General features: G+C 47.3%; 3 protein-coding genes across 3 annotated transcripts in view; 1 reads left to right on the forward strand and 2 right to left on the reverse strand.

The window, feature by feature from the left end:
- Nucleotides 1-3,563: 3,563 nt before the first annotated feature.
- LOC130383123 (homeobox protein six1b) lies at nt 3,564-6,002 on the reverse strand. The gene is made up of 2 exons (XM_056591185.1): nt 5,175-6,002; nt 3,564-4,537 (listed from the first exon to the last, which is right to left on the reverse strand). Exons 1-2 carry the CDS (start codon nt 5,732-5,734, stop codon nt 4,243-4,245), a joined length of 855 nt encoding a protein of 284 aa, XP_056447160.1. The 5' UTR covers nt 5,735-6,002; the 3' UTR covers nt 3,564-4,242.
- Nucleotides 6,003-12,416: 6,414 nt separating this feature from the next.
- Nucleotides 12,417-19,614, reverse strand: six4a (SIX homeobox 4a). The gene is made up of 3 exons (XM_056591072.1): nt 18,693-19,614; nt 15,979-16,694; nt 12,417-15,111 (listed from the first exon to the last, which is right to left on the reverse strand). The coding sequence occupies exons 1-3, from the start codon at nt 19,421-19,423 to the stop codon at nt 14,546-14,548; spliced, it is 2,013 nt and encodes a 670-aa protein (XP_056447047.1). The 5' UTR covers nt 19,424-19,614; the 3' UTR covers nt 12,417-14,545.
- Nucleotides 19,615-20,634: 1,020 nt separating this feature from the next.
- The window catches only part of mnat1 (MNAT1 component of CDK activating kinase), a 32,314-nt gene continuing 28,727 nt past the window's right edge, over nt 20,635-24,221 (forward strand). Inside the window, exon 1 of the mRNA XM_056590975.1 lies at nt 20,635-20,841. Coding sequence (XP_056446950.1) covers nt 20,753-20,841 — 89 coding nt within the window. The 5' untranslated portion in view covers nt 20,635-20,752. The remainder of the gene's footprint in view (nt 20,842-24,221) is intronic.

Below are 24,221 nucleotides of genomic sequence, written 5' to 3' on the forward strand. Positions count from 1 at the left end.
CTTATGTGCACGCACATCCACACATATACGTACACGAACATGTGCTGATAGACACACACACACACACACACACACACACACACACACACACCAATACACACACATGCACATGCACACACCACAAAAATACCAATAAACCCACGCACCTACACGAAGACACACACAAACACACACCACCCATACACGAGCACACACACACACACGCACGCACGCACACACACACACACACACACACACACACACACACACACACACACACACACACACACACACACACACACACACACACACACACACACACACACACACACAGGTACAGGAGCCCGCTTTGGCCTCTGGGTATGAGGCTGAAACATTGTCAGATCCATGCATCATTGGTAAGGAAATCTCTTCTGCGTCTCCACCCAGCCCTCCACCCTCTCCTCTCTCTCTCTCCCCCTCTCTCTCTCTCTCCCCGAGGCAGACCTGAAAAGATCCTTTTGTCCCTCATCACTCCCTCCCTCTCCCCTCTCTCCCCCCTCTCCCCCCTCACTCAGCCCGCGGTTATGGATACCTGGGATTGTCTCACACAGGGGGGGGGGGGGGGGTCCACAACCCACGGCCGGTCTCCTGCGCTTGGCTTTTATCCTTAACGTGGAGAAAGGATACTTCATTGCTGAAGAGGAGGAAGCGGGGACGAGAGGGGGGAGGGCCAAGAGGGGGAGGCGACGAGGAGAGGAGAGCTTGCCAGAGGCAAACATTAGGCCCGTTCTGGAGGTATGGCGAGGCGTAGCGTACAGCGCGGGTCTACTCACGCTGTTTGTTTGCCCACGTCAGTCCGCTCCCCGCCCGCTGATGCAGAGCCACCGCCACTTACGGCGCGTGACAAATGAAAAGCCTCCTGATTGCTGTGTTGGCCCCGCAGCTGCTGCGACCGGCGGCGGTGAGCTCATGGCCGGGCGGCCTCCACTCCCTCTTGTTTTTGCAGAAGGACAGCGCCGGGAACTGCACACACAGTCAGACACAGACACATACAGGCACACACACACACACACACACTTCTCCACCACCGCCACCAGGTCTCTGGTGCTGCAGCTTGTTGTTGTACGGACCGCCAAGGAGGAATGGGGGGGGGGGGGTTGGACCACTTCAGCCACAGGACAAACGCACACACATAGACACACACACACACACACACACACACACACACACACACACACACACACACACACACACACACACACACACACACACACACACACACATAAACACACACACAAATACATAGATTCACATATATATTTACACACACACACACACACACACACACACACACACACATATACAGTCACACACACATACACCTACACATACAAACACACATACACGCACACACACACACACACATACACACGTACACATACAAATACAGTACATATACATACACCCACACACACGTGAAAACAAATAGGGAACAGTACCAGGGTTCAGGAACTACGGGGATCAGAGTATGATTAAACAGTCCCTCCCCCACCCCTCACCCCCACCCGTCTACCCCTCCGTCAGACTTTCCATAGTGAATTGATTCCGTCTCTGACACTTCCTGAAGGTGACTGATGGGCGCCCCATGTCATGTGATACGCAGCGGGTATGAATCCCGGGTTGATTCCACGATCTGCTCAACATGCTCTCGTTTTATTCAATAAAATGATCCATCACGTAGTTATGGGGGGCGTGGGGGGGGTAGTCTGCTCTAGAGGTCTGGGGGTTTAGATTACAGCCCAGAGGTTCCGGGTTTGATCCCTGTGTCCTCAGTGTCCCTGAGCAAGGTCCCTGTAGCTGCAGTCAGGTTGGGTGTCTGGTGAGGAATGAGTCCCATTCTGTGACTGTAGTCGCTTCACCTACACAGAGACACGAGATGTGATCAGCTTTATCTCCATAAGGGCTAGGATGTGGTCCATCTAGTCTGTGACTGACGCTTTAGTCAGCTGTTTAAGGATGAAGTTGAGAGTTCACCTACTGAGAAACTATCTATTGTTTTGTTTTTGATTGAGTGGTGTTTCAGGTTTTTGGATTCTAGCATTATGGTCGGAATGTTTTAGGCTTGTTATTTTCAAATCAGAGCTGGTTACGACGACATTGAAAATATAAACCATTAGCCTACAATTCTTAAATATAGTTATATAGATAGCCTAGTTCCGTCTACATTTTTTAATTATATATATATATATATATATATATATATATATATATAAAGAGGTACTAGATAATAGATACATATTTCTTAAACATGTCTTTTTTTTTTATTCCTTCAGCAATAATAGAATATTTTAAAATATGTCCACCTTTTCGTGTGAATCCCAAAACAAAATGTTGGTATGGAGAGGAGCGCAGATTGGGAAGGTAGACAGAAACACTGCAGCTGATGAGCTGTGGAGGCACTGGGATCGAGTCAGAGGTGTACAGAGGCCTCCCAGGGCCTCCGGGAGTCTGATGGAGTCAGAGCTGCCCTCCCATTGGTCCAGCGGCTCAACGCGGCAGCGCTGCAATCTTCGCAATCAGGCATCGCTGCAGCAACGACTGTTTCAGATTATTGTCAGGAAATCCTCTCCGCTCCAAACCGTTTACCCTGACGCGAGCCGGGGAGAGCAGCACACGACGGCTTGTATTTGTTTGTGTCTTTTAACAGAAAGTAAAAAAAATCTCAAAGGAGCGAAAATATTTGTTCAGGGTTCGAGGGTATATACGCACATTCTATTATTCTGTCACCCTACGAATGGTCTAATCCTGTTTTAGTTGTTGGTATTATGTAGTTCATATTATTTGAAGGTGTGTTGACGCAGCAGGCTGAACGTCGATGTATTCTGGTCGCTGTGAGTAGGAGTGGTATTAGCTACTATAGTGTTGTTGTTGTTTTCTTCTTCTTCTTCTTGCGTTAGTTAGTTGATAGTTGTCAGTTTGCAGTTGGCGTCTAACTGATACAACGTATAAGTATTTGGCTTCTTCAAACTTTTAGTTTTTCCTGTTAATGATTATGACGATGACAGGTTAAGTCAGAGATGAGTGACAGTGTTTTATCATGTTATTCTAAGTTCAGGGGATATACTTAAGCGTATACAATAATTATTTTTTGAAGTAGGCCCTTTACAGAACTTGTCAGATATAAATCCTTTTTTATGACAAGACAACGGGCCTCCCCCGGTCGAGACCCGCTCCGCTTCGGGACGCGGACTGGGTTTATGGCCCGGAACCGCGTGAGCCGACAGAGTTAAGTAAACAAGGCTCGAGACCCGGTGATCCGCAGCTCGAAGCCTCTACGTGCACGGCTCACGTGCACCCCATGCCTGCACGAGCCGTGCATGGATAGCCTGTTTACACACGTACAGGTGATGACACGTTCTAAATAATAAGCTCAATTAAATATGCATGCAAAGAGACGATATTAAAAACAGATCGCGCTGAAGAACATTTAAGTATTTCTTCTTGTGAGTCTGAGTCTCAGCTTTGAAAGGCCAACATACAGCCGGATAATATTAACATACAGCCTGATAATATCAACATACTGCCTGGTAATGTAATGGTTCATACACATTTGTTGGTATAATAAATCGATTTTTTTTTAAATTAGGCTGAGGCAGAATAATACAATTACATTATTGAAACAAATTGAACAAAACACGTAAAAATAGCCAAAACTCTACCTCAATAATGTGACTATGTTTTTACCTGAACGAGGTGATGTTATTTATTCGAATAATGTCTGGCATAATCAATTATAAATGAATTCTGGCTTCCAGATTCCTACTGGGTGCCCGTTTCGGATCATTAATTAAATGCTCTAGAAAATAATTATACAAATAACACACATACGACAGATTGATTAATTTTGTTTTATTGGAAACTAATTATTACTCTAACGAAAACGTTGCGTATTAGTTTCCATAGCAGGGAATTGCTATAAATCTTTATTATTTTAACAAAATATCATAAATTAAGCAAAGGGGCAGACCAGTTAAGTGTTTCGTTGAGTTAAGAGTTCCGAAGAGGGTTGTAGTTTCTAGGCAGAAGAGTAAGGAGACCTCAGAGCCCATGGAGGGTATAGGATGGATTAAGCGCATAAACGAATGTTGTTGTATTTAACCAAATTAACAACAGATACGTCAGTCTATTATATTGTGTTATTCCATATATGTGGTGAATTTGATACAGTTTCTGATACAGTTATCAGTCTTTCTTTTTGCCAAATCGAATCGGACGTAGCTCTTACGAGCCTAGATCCACAAGGCTGGAAGTCAGCGGTCCCAGCAACGAGTCTTGGAGCTGGTGCGGGTGTCCGTGCAGGCCGTGGACCGACTGCGGCCCTCCGAGCCCCGACATGGGGTAGGACGAGGCCCCGGGATGGGACATGTTCCCCTGGAGCAAAAGCACCGAGCTGTGGTCGGGGCTCTGCGGGGGGGAGAACTCGTCCTCCGAGCTGGACATGAGCGACTTCCCGCCGTCCAGCGGAGACAGCTGGTTCTGTTTGTTGTTGCCGCTGTTGTTGTTTTCACTGTTTTCCCTGGAAGTAAATAAACGTGTCAGATCAACAGAACCGTGAACACACCTCACTAAATCACAGGCCTGGAGAAAACACAACTAGGGCCTTAAATAACATCTAGGTCAAGCTGGTATAAATATTTATGTATATATTTATATATATACATATATATATATACATATATATATATATATATCACATTTAAACAACAAATGTATTTAAATACAAGCCATTTAAATTCGAGGGATGTTTTATATCTTATGCAGTTATACTCTTGCCTTATTTTTTAAAAAGCATCATATATATATAACTCTATATTAAGTTAGCCGATATAAAAGCAGTATCCGAGAGGAGATGACAAACAATTCGGGGTTCAAGCGTATAAAAATAAAAATAATGTAAAATATTGATGTGATTAAATATTCCCCGCACAACGTCATAACTAGAGGAGCTCCTGGTCAAGGTTCAGTGAAGTTTCTTGTCTGAGCTAATAATTCAGTTTGCTGCAAAACAATCCGTGTTTAATTAAAAATTCAAATAAAAACTCAACGATGGCATGCGAATATCAGCTCTTATCTGGGAGGAATATTTCTCCTGATGAAAGTCAGAGCTCCAGATCAGATATAATAATAAGAACCACAACTTTATGGGGACGAACCTTTCTTTGGCTTCGGCCGCCCGGTCCCTCTGGCGCCGGTTTTTGAACCAGTTGCTGACCTGCGTGGTGGTCAGCCCGGTGGCCTCGGCTAGCTCCCGCTTCTCCCGGGGAGACGGGTAAGGGTTGTGCGTGTACCATTCCCTTAGAACGCCCCTGGACTTCTCCTTAAAGCAGTAGCTGGTCTCCTCGCCGTCCCATATAGTGCGTGGCAGGGGGAATTTCCTCCTCACGCGGTACTTCCCCACCGCTCCGAGCGGCCGGCCACGCAGCTTCTCCGCCTCCACGTAGTGCGCCTTCAGCCACAGCTGCTGCAGCTTCGGGTGATTGTGCGGCGAGAACTGGTGGCTCTCAAGGATCTTGTAGAGCTCCCTGAAGTTGCCCCGGTGGAAGGCCACCACCGCCTTGGCTTTGAGGACACTCTCGTTCTTGTGGAGGTGGTCGCAGGCGGGCAGGGACCAGAGGAACCGCCCTAGCCGCTCCAGGTTCCCCCCTTGCTGGAGGACCTCGCACACGCAGGCCACTTGCTCCTGCGTAAAACCGAAGGACGGTAATATAGACATGTCTACACACTCCTCCGCGCAGAGTCGATGCTGATATCCAAAACGACGGCGGTACTGTCGAGCTGTTTCTCTCTATGGCTGCTGATTTATTGTCGTGTCTCCAAAACACCGCAGCCCGTCCGTGCGATACGCACTGCACCGCCGATGCGCACGGGAGATTCAAATGTTGATTGTTGGGACAATTTGTTCCTGTTGGAGATATGTCAGGCTTAAAGGGAGTCTGTGCGATTCGTTGATTGGCTCTCCCGCTGCCCTATACCCTGGCAGCCGAGCAGAAGTGAGTTTGCAGCTCCGTTTCCTCCCCAGAGGCAGTGCGTCAGGGCTGAAACCGGAGCGCTCCACCCCCAGTCCCGTTCCACCGTGGGCCAGGAGGGGGGCAGCGGAACACCTAAATGCTAATCAGTTATTACAGAGCTCTTAAAGGCATTTTAACGTGCCTCCAAACTGCCCCAGGTATCAGGCTGTTTCATATACAGATGAGTTGACTGGGAACCCCCGCAATTATTAATAAAGTGCAGATTGTAGGTAAAGTGCACGGTCTATTAATTATGTAGTAATTTTTACGAGGTGATATAGTTTAATAACGTCTTATTATTGCTATAGGCCTTGTGTTCGTTTACGAGCCAACCTACCTGATGAGTAGCAATTGTTGTGCTCCAATGACTATGTGCGTGTGTGTGTGTGTGTTTGTGCGGGTGTTTTGGTGTGTGTGTGTGTGTGTGTGTGTGTGTGTGTGTTTTGGTGTGTGTGTGTGTGTGTGTGTGTGTGTGTGTGTGTGTGTGTGTGTGTGTGTGTGTGTGTGTGTGTGTGTGTGTGTGTGTGTGTGTGTGTGTGTGTGTGTGTTTGTGTGTGTGTGCTTGTATGTGGTTGTGTGTGCGGGTATTTTGGTGTGTTTGTGTGTGTGTGGGGGGGTTGGGTTGATAATAATAGGCTAGTCGATTCTATAATATAAATATCTATCATAGATAATAGTCATGATTCATTATTTATGGGAAGTGTATTTTTATAAATGTTGGAAATCTATGTTGACTAATAGTGATCAATATTCCCATATTTGAAATGCACATTACACAAATGTGTATTATATTTAGGGATGTTCCATGTGTTATTTTATAGGGCTTATGTCAATGTGTGAACAAATCATTCGTAACCCAGTTAAAAAAAGTATACTTATTGTTAAGAACAAGACGTTTCTACTTTGCTTTGCTGCCTCTTAATTTTATTTTGCAGACACGTTGAATTCATATCGTCCACATGAATGATTTACCCGCCCCGTCTCCTCCAGGGCCCATGAGCAGAGCACTGTCGCAGGTCCGCGGCCTGAAACCCCAAACCACCCATTAGTAAATGAGTTCTGTGTGTCACTGCTCGGTCTCCGAGTCGGAGCCCGTGGATCACGTTTCCTTATCTGCTCCGGGATTTGAAATCTGATTCTCGGGCAATATGTTAAGGATCATAGCCGGGTCTGGAAAATGTGCTTTACTGCAAAAACGTATTTTAGAATGATTTGATTGCATCGAGTGATGCCAATAGACCTTCACTCAGAGATGAGGGTGTTGTTGTTTTTTGGTGTCAGCCACCTGGAAAAACAAGCGGATGGAAAGAGAGACAGGCTGGGCATCTCCACTCTCCGAATCAAAGACAGTTCAACTCCACGTGTTCTCATCTGCATACAAGCCTGTTATTCTTTATTAATCCTAAATCAGGGTTAAGGCCGTGGGGCATTAAGGAAAACCTACCGGACTGGTCATTCGATTCTATACATTTTAATTTGCGTGAAACAATGAATGTGTGTCTCCATTTGCCCAAAAATATTTTATTAGGATGGGTTCGTTCTGTTTTTTTTAAATTCATGGCTTACATTTGTAGATTCAATAATCAACGCATTAACATTCCTGAAGGCCTCCATAATTCGCTCCAGTTGTTGTGATTCATATCGACATGTGATTGGATGTTCGGAGTGATGCTGCGGGCTCCCTTCCTCCTCCTCCCAGTCTGATCCGCAGAGCCTCGACAAATGAGCTGTCTGATGAGCGGGGCTCCAGTTTCCCTAATATCTCTAGCACATTGCGGAGGGCCTTCTCCTTTAACCCGAGAAGCCGGGGGGACGGGCCCTCCGTCTCAGGTCGGGATCACTTCAAGATGTGGGTCTCTCCCTCTCTCTGCCCCCGGGCCGAGGGGGATGACGGCCGGCGACAGACCCGCACCACAGCCCCGGTGGACGGCAACAGAGAGACAGACAAAAGACGAACTCAAAACACCAGAAAACAGTCCATAAAAACGTCACATTCAAAAGACCACGTTTACTATTATACAGCTTATTAAAAAAAGGGAAAAAAGGAAAATGTAGCTCCGCAGACAAGACGTGGTCCATTAAAGTAGGCCAAAGCAGATGTTTTTCTTGCTGTATCTAAATCAAAATGCTGTGTCAGCTGTGGGCCACAGTTTGGGGGATGAACTTTAAAAGGACTTGGAAAGGTAACATTTTCCATTTCAATTTCATTGCGATTGCGTTTAAGGCAAGTCACGAGAAATGATGTCTTTATTCTACTAAAAATCTGGAAATTGTTAATACAATTCTGTAAAATATTTGACATCTTTAGAAATTAATTAAGTCTCTTACCCGCATTTATTTCCTCTAAGGTAATTAATTATATGCTCATATTTGAAATGAATTAATAATTCGAAAATTAAAATTTATCATATCATCACAACTTTTTGGATCTACCTAATTCTGCTGTAGGTTAATATCTCAAATCTAAGTCTATCAAAGCCGCAGTCAGGTGTTATTCCATCAAGGCCCCTCGAAGGGCCCTGCTTTCTCAAAACAAAACTGTTGACGTGAGTGAGTTAAATGAAATTGGAGCTGCAATTATCAGCTTAACAGAGCTTCCTGTCATGTTGGAAAATTAGACCTGGTACAAGTGTGCTGGGGTTGGCCCCCATCACCATCATTACGCATTTCCTCCGAGGGCCACCTCCACAAATATGCAATCATGGCCCCGGCTCTTACAGTAGGAGGACTCTTCGCGAAATAGGCCTCAGGGCACATTGACGCAGACAATATTTCGACATTTATTTTGTTATATAGCCAGAAGAACAAATAAGAAAACAATTGAGAGAACCAACTCGTAAACAGGGCGACATGTGAGCGTTTTAATGGGCTGCGTTCCAACTCGGGTCCGGCTGCAGAGAGAGGGCGCCAGGCGGTAGACAACCTTACTGATGCCCCGTAGATAAGACTAATAAAACACGAGTCTTTAAATAAACACAGAGCACGAAGCCCTACATTATGTTATTTTTCAAAAAACACAATTTAAAAACTATGATGCAATAAATAGGACATTTGTTGGTCATTTATCTTTACCACGTTAAACGGCCCTTTTATTGATGAAAGTCAATGAAAAAGCTTCACTCGTCATGTCGGAGCCGTGCTGGTGTTGCTCCTGTTTGCGGTGCGTTCTGGGAAATATCATCGGTCCGGCATTGTGTGGGCATGATGCAGCCGTCCAGCTGGTGCCTCTCAGCTATCCCATTTCAACTAGATGTGTGTAGGTTCTCTCTCTCTCTCTCTCTCTCTCTCTCTCTCTCTCTCTCTCTCTCTCTCTCTCTCTCTCTCTCTCTCTCTCTCTCTCTGTCTCTGTCCCTCTCTCTTTCTCTCTCTCCGCCCCCTCCCCTCTTTTTCTTTCCCCCCCCCCCCCCCCCCCCCCCCCCACACACACACACACACACACACACACACACACACACACACACACACACACACACACACACACACACACACACACCCAGACCCAGTGTGCAGTGTAATAAAACACGTGTACGGGGGCGGCCATTGCATTGAGGCTCAGACCATTAGCTCACATATGGTAGACGTTGTCCTTATTGGGCAGAACCGAGCCAGTGAATCTCACCAAGTCGTATCTTTCTCTTCCCAGGCTGCAGGATGATGGACTGGACATGTGTGCATATATCCTCGTATTTTTTTTCTTCTTTTCTTCCTCTCCCTCTGGCAAGAACGGCTCAATTATCAGAAGAGGGAGGTGGGTGGGTGGGGGTAAGGGCGGAACCCACAAATGTAACTGACATTTATTTGGTGGCCGCTGCGTTCAAGAGCTCACTCTGCTCTGTGCGTCCACCGTGGAGCCGCGGTCACGCTCTGGCCTCAGAGAACCTCTGTTGATGTAAGAGAGGAGCGGGGGGGCTTCTCCTGGGCCAGGGGAGAGGGGAGCGAGGTAGTGGAGGGTCTGGCCCTCGCCCCCCAGCCCCCCCCCCCCCCCAGCGACCCCTGGCCTCTCATTAGTGGGACGCGGAGCAGAGTAGAACGGCGCCCGGCGGCTCTGGTTACATGCGGCTTGCAGTCTGCTGCGTCGCATTAAATGTCAGCTTTGAAACCGTCTCAAAGATCAGAGGTCAGCGTTTTTAATAAGACCCGGGTTCTGGAGGGGTAAGGGTAGGAGACTGGGTGGTGGAGGCGGTGGTGGAGGTGGTGGAGGTGGTGGAGGTGGTGGTTGTAAGGGGGTAGTGGTGGTGGTGGTGGAGGTGGTGGTGGAGGTGGTGGTGGTGGTGGTGATGGTGGTGGTGGTGATGGTGGTGGTGGTGTTGGAGGTGCTGGAGTTGTTGGTAGTGGTGGTGGTGGTGAAGGTGGTGGTGGTGGTGGTGGTGGAGGTGGTGGTGGTGGAGGTGGTGGTGGAGGTGAAGGTGGGGGAGGTGATGTTTTTCTTCTGGTTTTAAGGTGGTCTGTTTGCACGCGTGGGACTAGCATCCCTGACTGGCGCAGCAGTCCTCACCTGGTCTTTCTATTCAATCATCCAGTAATATAATCAATTAACAAATGATAAATCAAATATTATAAATGCATGAATGAATCATTACAATCAAGATAATATTTAGAACAAACGTTAACTGTTCCAGCAGAAGGTGCTGCACCTTAGGCCGCCCCCCACCCCCCCCGGTCCGGTCACCTGACTAGCAGGTAGAACTCAGCCTGGTGGACTGAGCCCACACCGCCCCCCTCCCCGTGAGACCGAGGCAGCAGCAGCTCCTGTTGCAAATGGCACATTGTCCCGGACTCCAACAAAGCTGTTTTCAGCCTCTTCAATATTACAGGAGGAGTCACCTGATACCTACCAATCAGCTAATCCAATGCCCATGGCCGCGAGGTCACCTGTGCACAGGTAACCTTATCCCCCCCCCCCCCTGCCTCTCCCTCCCTCCCCTCCCTCCCTCTCTCCCTCCCCCTTCTCTGTGTGTGTCTCTCGGTGCCCCAACAGCGAGCTCAGACAAACAGCGTCTGTTTATTTGGGTCATCAGTTGGATCACAGTTTCCCAACCCTTCCTATCCCTCGGCCGCAGGTAGAGTTTCCTCCTGGCCTGACTCACTACATGGATTTGGCAACTGAAAACAAGCAATGAAAACTAAAACCGTTTTTTGTTTTTTAATTCCCCCCCCAATAATTCAGTTTTAAATGCATTTCTATAAGCATCATCAGTTTAGCAACGGAGCAATCCGGCCCGTTTTTGTGCAGTATCCTGCTTTTATTTCGAGAAAAAGCATAAAAACCAAAAACTGTAACGTACACCTTATATAAAAATATGAAGGTAAGGATAAAACAACATCAAATTCCACATTATTACGAGGGCCGCTTTGGTTCCTCTCCGGGTCCGGCTCTCTCTCTCCAGCTAATCCCAGGTTTAGTGGCCTGCCCCTGGGGAGCCGTGTTGGGTGGATCGCCTGAATCATGGAGGATCCCCCAAGTCATTTAAACTGTTCAGCCTCGCTCTGGCCGCGGATCCAGTGTCTGTGACTGACAGCACCTCATTTTCGCCTGTTTGGAAGTATGCATGTATGTGCCTGTGTGTGTGTGTGTGTGTGTGTGTGTGTGTGTGTGTATGTGTGTGTGCCTGCAAGCCTATATATTTCTAGCATGTGTGTGTGTGTGTGTGTGTGTGTGTGTGTGTGTGTGTGTGTGTGTGTGTGTGTGTGTGTGTGTGTGTGTGTGTGTGTGTGTGTGTGTGTGTGTGTGTGTGTGTGTGTGTGTGTGTGTGTGTGTGCCTGCATGCCTATATGTTTCTGGCATGTGTGTGTGTGTGTGTGTGTGTGTGTGTGTGTGTGTGTGTGTGTGTGTGTGTGTGTTTGTGTGTGTGTGTGTGTGTGTGTGTGTGTATGTGTGCCTGCATGCCTATATGTTTCTTGCATGTGTGTGTGTGTGTGTGTCTGTGTCTGTGTTTGTGTGTGTCTGTGTGTGTGTTATTGTGCGTGTGTGGTGGGTGGTTGGGGTGTTGTTCAGCATTAGGCCGACTGGAAACGACTGGACAGGACTGAGCCCCAGACCCCCCACCCATAAGATGTCTACCTCTGGAAATCTCATTGCTGTTTATTTGAATTACGGGGGCTGAGAGGAGAGGAGGAGAGCTAATGAACTCCAGGCCTCTAGGCATGTGCAAGTGATCAGAAAACAGCACTGGGCTCGCTGGATTACTGGCTGCCAGCCGCCCTCCCATCACAGAAACATTTGGCTACATGGCCTCTTAAATGCAGGGAGGACATATGTGTATTGTGTGTCGTAAACTTTGATGCATTACAGAAATATTGAATAACCGAAACTATAAAAATATAAAGAAAGTGCCATGGGATACAGATGATAATGCACTTGTGAGAAAAAAGAAATATGTAATTTTCATATTTTTATAAATATAAACTTTTATTGCAGTATGGACATTTAGAAAAATACATTCACATCATTTCAGATAAACAAAAATTCCAAACTAAGATTTAAAAAAGGGGGAGAAATGACCAATGGTTTTCCAGTATTTCCCGGTGGCTCTTTTTCTGTAAGGATTTCAAAGTAATGCTTCTCATAAATCTTAACAAACTTCTAATTAATAATGAGAAAGATCAGAGAAAATGAACGATCATACTATCAATATTTGTAACTAGGTAGTAAATTCTACATAATTAAATTACTCTCTATATTTTACTCATGGTCAATATTTTTTATTAAGGGTTCAGATTAATTGCAATTATAATAACACCTCCATGATTAAAATTGTTTGGGCTTTTTGAAATAAACTCATGACTGCATTCTTATCTGAGAAATAATTAATTTAAAAAGTTGGTTGAGAGTTGACTTGATATTACTGCATTAGTACAGTCCTTCAACCAACTAGGAAGAGAGCTTCCTCCCCACTCAGTAAGGGGAACACAGTATGGATGAGTCAGAGCTACATATGTTGGCCATAGGGTTGAAATGTTCTCTTATGGTCATGTATTTAAGTACTTTCAGAAGCACTAGACAACTTTGACAAATGGGGTTCACATTCTCACGTCTATCCCTGGCAGCCCAGAAATGTGCCTGTGGAGCAATAGCTTGAGTCTCCAGCGCTGTGATGTCATTCCCTTTACTTCTACCCAGGGCTGATCACATTTGCATACAAATAATAATTAAGAAAAGAACAAAGGCACGAATATTTCACGACATCAGTGTGCTGTTTTTTTTTTGCAACGGGACATATGTAGAGTCAGAGGATACAACATCCACCCACACACGTAGTTGTGTCTACTCCAACCGGGCTCACTGCTGCTCACTCTAGCGCCTTACACGTCCCTAGACACACAGCAGATCGCTTTGGGCTATTTGGAAAAATATCTTTTATGTTTTATTAACAATTTGAGAGACACAGCAAAATGTAACATGACAGCTTTGTCAAACCTAGATAACATACTTTGAGCTGCAGGATTATAAACAATAGACGGTGAAAAAGCGATCAAATGTTAGTCTGACCTTTTGATCACATTTCATTTCTTGGTCTCGCCAGTTACTCTTTGGATCTTGAATGAGATTCAGCGAGTTAAATTGCATACATTGGTTAGGGTGTTTGTTTGAGCCGCCTAGCACAATAGAGGGGCTTCTTAAAACAACATACAGTCCCAATCGGTTCAAGTGTCATCATGGTGGAGTGAACACCAATACGGAACGATGCAACAGGACATTCTGTGTTGCTGAAAGGCACATTCATGTTAGTTTGTTGTTTTTATCACCGTTAACATCAACACACAATTGATCTTTCCCAGGTGATTCCAAAAGGAACAAAAGGTTGGATTGCCAGTCACTGGAGGAGTTAAGTAATCGAGGTGCTCACTGAGGTAAGACATTGCACAGATCAACAGCATTTTGTGCTAATGCGAGACCTATTACCGTGTGTGTGTGTGCAGCCCTTTGGTAAAGCTGTAGTGGTTTAAGCGACTATTTTCATTGAGATGCTTTCACTCTTCCCCCTTCCGAATGACCTTTATGGTTTGACCCGCGTGACGCATTTAGTTTGGAGCCACATCCCGGTCACATGACTTGGGGCGCTCCAACACCTGCTCCGGCACATCACGTTCACTCAACAGGAAGGAGCAGGTGTCGTCTATAAAAATGCACATTTAAAACGAGGCTCAACTTCACGGCGCGAGTAACAGTTGTAACGTTGTGTTTTATGGCTAGAGCTTGAAAAACAATCTAGAGACGAGATAGGAGGCGACACATGCGGGGCTCACAGTGTGAACCAAATGTGCTTGTGTGTACGCAGCGCACCGGAAGAGTCCAAGGAACACGATGCCTGCAAATAATTTAACATTTCAAGGAAATGAATGGTAAAAAAAAACACACAAACACGCACACACACACGCACACACACACACGCACACACAAACACACACACACACACACACACACACACACAAAAGTAAAAAGATTCAGAATTTCACGGACGGGGCTTGGGGGGGAGTGGACGGGAGTGCTTTGCAGAGAGGCTGCCCCCCCGCCCCTAAAGGTCGGCCATGTCCTCGTCCATCTGCACTGTCTGTAGCTTGGCCAGCTCCTTCCCCTCCACCGCCTCCATCTCCCCGCACATGGCCCGCACCATGTCGCTCACCCCGCGCACGCCCTCCCCCTTGCCCTCCGACAGGCTCATGTAGCCGCTGTTCATGGTGGCGGCCAGCAGGTGGGCAGCGCTCGACGGGTACTCTGAGTGGGGCTGCAGGTGGTGCCCGTTGGGGTCCGTCTGGGCCATGAGGGGGGTGCTGACCGTGAGGGTGGTGTACACCTCCGGCTCGGGGCTGGACGAGCTGACGTTGTGCCGCGGCCGGGGCCCCTCCCCGTGGCCGGGGGCGTAGCTGACCTGCCCGTTGGGGTCCAGGTGGAGGCCGTGGTGGTAGGAGGCGTAGCCCCCGCCCCCGCCCTCCTGGGGCTCCTTCTTGATGGAGGCGTGGCTGCCACCGCCGCCCATGCTGTACAGCACGGTGCTGTGGTGCAGCGGGGCCATGCTCAGCTTGTCCTGCTGCTGGAAGGAGTCCTCGGAGGAGGAGCTGACGTTGTTCAGCGGCATGTTACCTGGAGGGTGGGGGGGGGGGGGGGGGGGGGCAGGGACACCATCAGTCGTAGCACACCTAGCATAACGCCATAATAACACGTCGCACTTGGATCAGGAGTCTCTTCCGCTGACGCTCGATGACGCACCTTCTCTGTGAGCAAGTCTAACGAGCAGCAGGACCCCTTCATGGCTGCTGTGTGTCTCACACACTTAGCGGTATTGGGGTTTGACCTTGGGGAACCCTGAACGCTTCGGGGAGGGGGGGGGGGGGGAGGTGGCTATGGTTAAAGCCCGCCAAGGAACAACATAAAGGTTTATTTTCCCTAAATCTCCCTGATTATTTATCGGTGTGTACGCTCTCTGCTTCATGTCAGAGTAAGTGCTGTAGGTCTGCTGCCCCCATGAGTGCCTCTCTTGGCCGGCTGATTGTATGAAACACATTCCCCTCCGCCAGGTCTGGAAATCAAGAGTGTAATGATGATGAGTGATGCTGACTGGAGATCCTGGATTCTATTCCTCTCCCGGGCTTAGAAGGGACCACCGTTGTGGTCGATTGTGTATGTGTTTGTGTCCGCATGGGAATTTGTGTGTGTGTGTGTGTGTGTCTGTCCATGTGTTTTATATGCAGTAACTTGGGCTCAGGCCCAAACACAAACCAGCCAAGACCAAATCAGCTCTGAGCTATCGGCTGACTGTTGTGTTTGCAACATTAAACGGAAACTCTGTACGAAGGCTGTACTGGGCCTGGCGTTAGCTCCGACCCCGGGCTTAAAGTGTGTATAAAATATGCATAAACAAAGTGGGACTTTTGATCCATCAGTGGGAGACCGGTGGGTGGATGCCACTGAGCTGTACCCACGCGTCGGCCATGTTTCCTGGAAACCCACCTTGTGCTATGGAGGAGGAGGAGGAGGAGGCTGAGGGGAGCTGCAGGGGAGGAAGACCCACGTCCCGGTCCAGCAGCGTGGCTCTGTCCCCGTCCGACCCGGCACCGGGCCCCCCCACCAGGCCGTAGCCCCCCATGTGGAGCCCGCCCGACGAGGAGCTGAAGGTCAGCACGGAGGCGCCCCCGTTCTGGACCCCCCCCATGCCGTGGACCCCCTCCAGCTTCACGTCCCCCCCGCTGCCGCAGCCCGCGGAGTAGGGGCTGTACTGCAGGTTCGAGTCCTCGGGGGACCCTCCCAGCCCCTTGTCCTGTCCCTGTTGCCCCATCTGCATGTCCATCCCGGGGCAGCCCAGCAGCACCCCTCCGTTGGGCCGCAGCGGGCTGAAGGCCAGCGGCTGCAGGCCCAGGTTCAGCCCGTTGAAAAGGATGTTCCCCGGGCCGTGGAGGTACGGCGAGCCGCCGGTGTGGAAGGCGCCGCCGTTGCCGTTGCCGCTCCCCAGGCCCCCGTTGTAGAGGCCGCCACTGCCCGAGTGGGGGGGCATCTTGATGTCCCCGATCTGCTGGATGACCACGCCGCCGCCGTCCAGGGACCCCCCGTGGAGGGGGGCGTTGCCGTGGGTGATGGTCCCGTCGGAGGAGTTGGAGAGGGGACGGGGGGAGAGCTCCTCCTGGCCTTTGCTGGACTCGTCCTCCGTGCTGTGGTTCCCATCCGACTCACTGAAACATGGCGGACAGAGGGAGGGAGAGCCGGTCAAAACAACGCTCTGAGGAGGCTCTGAGACGCCTCTAGCACGGTAGGTTTACATTAACATTTAGGGCGACGATTTCATCCAAAGTGACTTACAATCAGTACGTTTGTCAGAAGAAAAGGATGCTGACGATGAGATATTACTCTTTCTATAAAGAATATACACAATGCAGATGTCCCATCGTCGTCCAACAGGCTGAGCTGTTAGAAGAAGATCAGGGAACCTGGATGCAGGTCTGAAGCACCTCAGGGTTGAGGGCTTGTCAACAAATTCAGGCCACAAACTAACCAGCATTTCAATGCAAACCACCTAAACATTAAAGTGAGGCGACAGGCGGCTAAAATCCAATGCTGTTTATAATGAATATAATATTATCTTTCTCGCTGTGCTACTTGTCTTCAAATTGATATTTGCTCCTTTTTATTTACGTTTTTCCAGTAGAGAAGAAATTTGATGATATCAGATAATTACCTGATGTTAATTTGGTATTTAGAAATAAAACAAGTAAATTAGGCTACAAAGCAGAAGCTCCCCTAAAACCATATTTCTTTTTTTTCTCACATAACCGGAAAATGAGTTTCCAGGGAGAGGAGAGTTATACACCATTTAAGAAGACATAGACGTATAGTAGTACTGTTTCGACCGTGAAAGCCCTCCCATCTGGACACAAATAACACGGAGCGCCTCGGCCGCCACTTGGAAGCCATTTGGCGCACTAAATTCCGGCGTGACAAATGCCAGCAGAGAACAAATGGCCCGAGAAATATGTAGGCCGTTCTTCTTTCTTTTCTTGTTTTTTTCCCCCCCATTACTTGCTTGAATTACTCATTACTGATTTAACTTTTTTCCTTAGCAGAAGGTTATGCCAATGATAGGTTTAAAAAATATCCTAATTTTCCCAGAGTGATTCAAGCAGCTAGATTTCCCCCACTTCTGAATGAAGAGGCACGAAGAGCAAAAGAGAAGACTCTTATAGAGTAGGCCTAGACCTTATATTAAGGATTGATTGTCTTTTCAGAAGAAGATCATATAAAAAAAAATGTAGGCAACGAAAGAAAGAAGAAAGAGTATACCCATTTGGAATGATAATAAAATAAACGAACACTTAGCAAGCTGGGGGAGAGAAGAGTATACGGAAGAGGGAGAGCGGAGGGTGGGGGCGTGTTTGTGTGTGGGGATGAGGGAGCGAGAGAGAGAGAGAGAGAGAGAGAGAGAGAGAGAGAGAGAGAGAGAGAGAGAGAGAGAGAGAGAGAGAGAGAGAGAGAGAGAGAGAGAGAGAGAGAGAGAGAGAGAGAGAGAGAGAGAGAGAGAGAGAGAGAGAGAGAGAGAGAGAGAGAGGTCACCTCCGCTGGGTGCGGGCGAGCCAGAGTACGAGAGAAGAAAACATTAAAGAGCGTGTATGTCTTTCTACTATCTTTGAAATGGATGAAAGGGAACGCTCAGGGTGAAGCTTTAAAACCCTTTTTGGAAAACAAAGTAATAATAAATGATTTATGCGCTGGAGACTCTTAGGCCCACACACAAACACACTCATAATCAATACGGTTCGTCTGGAATATGTTGGGCTCCATATTTCCTGTCATATGTTTGATTCGGGTCTTGATTCCTAATTCAACATTACATTTAAAATAGCTTTAGTTTAGGCTGACCTGTACAGTTCCCATGCTCTAAAGGCGAACGCACTTGAAACCTGATCTGAATGGCCACCGCTTCATATTTCAAAACATTATAAGCATGCGGCAAACGCTATACGCTTTACGCATTAGTTTAATCCTCTAAGTTAATGATTGGGGCTGTCAGGCTGCGTTAAGGTCAACTTGAAACAGCGTTCATTAGTGTGACTGCAAACTATCGCGATTCCTCCTGCCTCTATTTCAATATTCAATGTTGGTGCTGTTCAACATTAGGATTACTTTTGGTTGTGTTTACGCACAGGAAAAAACAGCGCGTATTGAACGTGTATTACCTCTTGGACTGCGCCTCGGACGGGTTCCTGTCCCGCTGCCGCCGGTTCTTGAACCAGTTGCTGACCTGAGTCAAGGAGAGTCCCGTGATCTTGGCCAAGTTCCTCTTCTCCGCGGGAGATGGGTACCGGTTGTGCTTGTACAGATCCTTCAGTGCGTTCCGGGACCTCTCCTTGAAACAATACACGGTCTCCTCCCCGTCCCAGATAGTCCGAGGCAGAGGGTACTTCCTCCGGAGACGGTACTTGTCCACGGCGCCCAGGGGTCTCCCGCGCGCCTTCTCCGCCTCGGTGTAGCGCGCCTTGTACCACAGGTCCTGCAGCGCCGAGTGGTTGGAGGGGCTGAAGCTGTGGTTCTCCAGGATGCTGTACAGCTCCTGGTAGCGGGCCTGGTGGAACGCCACCAGGGCCTGCGCCTTCAGTATGCTCTCGTTGCCGCGTAACAGGTCACTCTGCGGTAAGGACCATAGAAACCTGGCCAGCCGGTCCACATTGCCTCCCTGTTGCAACGCCTCGCACACGCACGCCACTTGCTCCGGGGAAAAGGCCAGCGAGGAGGAGGCGCTCACCAGTAGATCCCCGTGGACCGTGTCTGGGTGCGAAGTTGCGCTTCGCTCCATAGACAACTCCGCGGTGTCCAGAGCGAGCAGCTTGATGCACTCTCCTTTGTCCGACTTTACATTTTCCTTCTTGATGTCATTCGCTGTTGTGACTTCTCTGAGAGAAGAAGACATTTTTCAAGCCTTCCCGGTAAGTCACTCCTCCCTGGTTTCGCCAAGCCTTCCTCTGGCCGATCAAGTTACCTTCTCGCCATGCGAACGCGATCGAATGTCTGACAGCAGCTGTAAGAGGATCGCTCGCCCCTCTCGGTTCCAACGTGACTTTTACTCTGCGGGACTGAAGCGAGGAGACACCGGGGTCTGGCTGCAGGAGAGCCACGCCATTGGCCGCAGCGCACTCCGCGAGGGAGGAGCGAGCGTGAATCCAGAGCCCAATATTTGGTTTCCAGCCGTCAATCATGTATCTCGCCGTGTTTGAGTGGCTCACCTGTGCAAGGTGAACGCGTTTCCCACCACGGACGCTCATGGACCTGATTGGTCCACATTATGAGGGGCTGCGACTCATCATGGTTTCACTTTAGTTTTTTTTCCATGTTCAAATGATGAATGAGATAGGCTATTAGGAAATGTGGAATGCATCACATGGCCCTAATACTTCAAAAATCCATTAGGTTGAGCTGCAAATACCGCCAACAGACCTTACCGATTACTATTTTATTAGCTTATTTTATAGTTAAGAAAGAATCAATCAATGTCCTTAATCAAGTCCATTAAATAACTATCACAAAAATATTTTTAACTATGCCTTAAAACAAAAAAGGCACATTTCTAATTTTAGATGCAGAAGATCAAGTTGTCTTCGAAACATGTTAATAATAAAGGTTTATAATAGGGCTTCATTAGGACTTCATTCAATTCAAATGATTATCTTATAAGAGAGTTACAGCCTTCCGGACTCTCTCATGTTTATTATTATGGTGTAATTGAAATAATAACATAAAAAATTATACAAAGTATATTTTTCACACATGATTCTAAGGTCAATTTAACTATACACTAATTAATAAACTAACTATCCTTTTTTTATGTGAGGTCTGGCTTATTTTTATAAATCATATGATATGACGGCATCCTTTCTGTGTTATTACAGACCTAATGCTTCTTCTACACGTTGTGCATCATGGCAGCTCATCAATTTCAAGTAGGAACCTTCATCCTTTCGGCCGTTATTCTTCAATCTTCTTAAATGTTAACCTTATGAATTAATCATCAGCATGCTGCTCATCGTTTCCAGCTGACTCACTGAGACCCGGTGAGCGGTTCTGCTCTCCACTCCTCAGCGGCGCTGCTGGGAGGAACTCATCTACTAGGAACCCTTCTTATGAGTCATCGTTTCTTCCGCCCTGTTTTGTGTGTAACACGGTGTGACGCCGCTCGTAACAGCATAACAAACCGCTTCTTCTTGATACATTCAACAGTACATTTTTAATCAAAGTTAAGGAGATGGACGACCAGGGCTGTCCGCGGTGTAAGACCACCAAGTACAGGAACCCGTCGCTGAAGCTAATGGTGAACGTCTGCGGCCACACGCTGTGAGTACAGCCTGTCAGCTTTACATCATCTCCCCATCACCTCAAAGTTTCAGCCCATCTCCATCCATCTTTTAAAAGCGGTTCTTAGTTCAGTGCCGTGCCACATGAATAGTGGAGCAGACGTTGCTCAGAGTTGCAACATCAACCTGATACATTGAGCGTTTAAACTAATATCATTCAGCGAAGACGATCAACCAGGTTGATGGCAGCCACGTTCTGCTAACTGTGTTCATGCATTTATACATTTAGACATTTAATCATTCTCAGCCTGTGAGATTGTGCAGTCAATGTTCATTTAAATCTTGTCATGATTGCCACTCGTTTAATCCGGACCGTTTTTGGATAAACAGTTGATGTGCACAATTGCTGTTCCTGTTGTACATCTCAATACAGCCTAGCTTCCAAGTAAACTGATTTTGTAACATAATGTATTTCCAAACGGAGGCAGTTCTGATCATTTGGAGGCAATGTGTCAACATGACAGTATATTTGGGATTGTTGATTTCTCAATACAAGGTCAATTCAAACCCCAAATGCATGGAGAGAGCCATACGTTTTACAATGTTTAACCTCGTCCCCTAACCGCCGTTTTAAAACCTGGCCAGTGAAATGAAAGGACTTCATGTTTGCATGCAGCCGAGGTGTGGACAGAATGTGTTTGACCCTGTCTGTTATTGACGCCAGGATGCGGCTCTGCTGCGTCATCAGGTCAGCGCGTAATGCTCTGCCTGGATGCATGCACAGAAAATTAAAAGGATTTTTTTGCAATGAAGCATTTTACAGTAAGGTCACCTTGTTTGTCTCCAGTTATCTACGGACGAGTGTTGACTAGACATACTTGGAAACAGCAATTTTGCCAATATTATAACTGGCATGCCAGGAATGATTTTGTATTGTTTATTTTATGTCATCTGCCTGGATTTGTGGCAGCCTATGAATCAAGCACCAAGGCATTGATTTCCTATTGTGTAAAATCTCTGAGGAACAAGTAGAAATCCTACCCTGTCTGTTTACCATCATTAGCCTCTACGTGTCCGTTAGCCCACTGTGCCCGGTGTCTAACTGACCACACACACACATACCGTATACATACATACATACACACACACACATATATATATATACACACACATACCGTACACATATACATACATACACACACACGTATATATATACACACACACACACACACACACACACACACACACACACACACACACACACACACACACACACACACACACACACACACACACACACACACACACACACACACACACACACACACACACACACACAGCTTTGTACAGTGTGCTGCATTATGTAGCTGCAGCTCTACCCAGATCTAAATTTAAATCCCACCACAGTGCATTTTGTATCCCCTGTCACTGGGGATATATATGCACTCCCTGTTATTTATTACCTAAAACACAATGACGCGGCGTCCTGTGGTATTTGACACACACACGCACACACGCCACACCTCTGATGCTGAAGGAGGCGCTGGACATTTAGAGGTGTGTTCAAGGTACGCACCCCTTCCCAGGGTTTGTTTCCGGGTTGTCAGCTGGCTTTACCCGTTACCCTTTTGGGTGTCAATGTGGCAACGAATTGCGCACAACAAGTGTTGGGTGTTTTATTAATGTTCAATGTCCTCCAAACAGATGTCGCAGTAGTTGGGATGAATGAACAACGTGCAACGCCATGGCAACCACCGTAAACAAGATGCCCTCTGTTGTGCAACGGTAGACAGACGACAGTCAGACTTGCTGCACTAAGATAGACCCACACTTCCATGTTGGACACTCTGTTGAATAGTATGAACTAATCTGTTCAATCACTTGCATATTGATTTCACGTATAATGAATTATCTTGTTGCTAAGTTCCTTCCATTTCTCAAGTAGCTCGACATCTTGAACTTTTAGTTTTCAAATGTACTCTTTTATGATGCCGAGACAGAAGATTTGACGTAGCATTCGATGAGTGAGACATGGCCCAGATTAACGATTGACATGCGTCTATTATCTGACACCTGCTTCCCTGGGACAGAGTGTATAATCAGAATAATCATAAATACAAATATTTATATTACTTTAGATGTACAAGTACACCAAAACCCTAGAATAATTTATTAATCAACCACATGCGTCCAGCCAATAGCAAGTGCCCCTGTACCTTTGGTCTGGCAGACTTGTATTGTGTCCTAATCTAATCGTGCTCTAAGCTTTCTTTGGACAATACAGCCTTCACCCTACTGATGGGTTGAGTGATCACAGGCAGATTGGAGTGTAAGCGAGGTACCTCAGTCTGCATACACTGTTGTCTGAGGCTTCACACCGCCATGGTGTTGTTTGAGGAAACCTATTTAATAGTTAGACTAGTTAGACTAATGTTTCATTTGAAAGTTATCAAAAGGATGGGTAAATTAACTTCAGCAACAGGGGACTCATGTTGACCCGAGTTTTCATTCATAAAAGTCTTCCTAACTGAAGGCCTGTCACTCAACAGACTTTACACACTTTTGTTTGTTAACAAAAGTTGAACACCATAACCCTTGCCCTAACCTGTTGCTGCATGGACTTCAAGGAATCCATTGAACCCTCTACACAATGATACAGCTCAAGTTAGCAGCCTGACCATGTTAATATGGTTCCTGAAGTCTTCCTTGTTTTCTGTCTTGGGAGGCGGGGGGAGGATGAAGGCCCCTGCATGAGAGTGGTGTTGGTGGTGGTGGGGGTGTTTGCTGAGCCAGGCCCTGTTTATCCTCCTCTCCTCGTGCCACCTCCCCCTTTCCCCCTCCCTCCCCCCGACCCGCTGACAGCTGCAGATGGGAGAGATATGAGCCTGGGGGTTAGCGGGACAGGTGAGGGAGAGGGAAGGGTTGGAGAGGAGACGCGCTTGCTACGCCACTAAAGTCCCAACAGACACACACACACACACACACACACACACACACACACACACACACACACACACACACACACACACACACACACACACACGCACACATGCTCTGCTAACAGGCTTATGTGTAATCGTGTTTTCTCATGTGAATCAGCATGCAATAATATGGGCCCTTCATATAAAACAGCCAATTTGCTTTGAGTGTTCTTATTAGTATTAATCATACACCTCAATTAATGTGTTACTCCTTGTTGTGTGAGACTGAATTGGGGAAACACAACTCTGTCTCTGCACAGATGAAAGATGGGGTCCATTCCAATAGCCTCCTCCCTCTAAGCCTTTAAGGGTTCACCTCTGTGCTCTAGAGTTACACAGGATTTCCCCTATGGAGGGTTCTGTTGTGTGGTCCATTTATAGGGCAGGGGGCAAGCTACGCCCCGCTCGTGGTCCTGTATTGATGAATGGCCTCTTTGTA

Source organism: Gadus chalcogrammus, chromosome 5, assembly GCF_026213295.1.
Source record: "Gadus chalcogrammus isolate NIFS_2021 chromosome 5, NIFS_Gcha_1.0, whole genome shotgun sequence".
Lineage (NCBI taxonomy): Eukaryota > Metazoa > Chordata > Actinopteri > Gadiformes > Gadidae > Gadus > Gadus chalcogrammus.

Excerpts from the sequence above, each read along its gene's own strand:
- LOC130383123 (XM_056591185.1), bottom strand. The coding sequence starts at position 5,734 with ATGTCTATATTACCGTCCTTCGGTTTTACGCAGGAGCAAGTGGCCTGC. Across the intron at positions 4,538-5,174 it reads GCGGCCGAAGCCAAAGAAAG|GGAAAACAGTGAAAACAACA; the intron begins GTTCGTCCCCAT and ends ATTTACTTCCAG.
- six4a (XM_056591072.1), bottom strand. The coding sequence starts at position 19,423 with ATGTCTTCTTCTCTCAGAGAAGTCACAACAGCGAATGACATCAAGAAG. Across the intron at positions 16,695-18,692 it reads TCCGAGGCGCAGTCCAAGAG|TGAGTCGGATGGGAACCACA; the intron begins GTAATACACGTT and ends GCCATGTTTCAG. Across the intron at positions 15,112-15,978 it reads CTCCTCCTCCATAGCACAAG|GTAACATGCCGCTGAACAAC; the intron begins GTGGGTTTCCAG and ends CCCACCCTCCAG.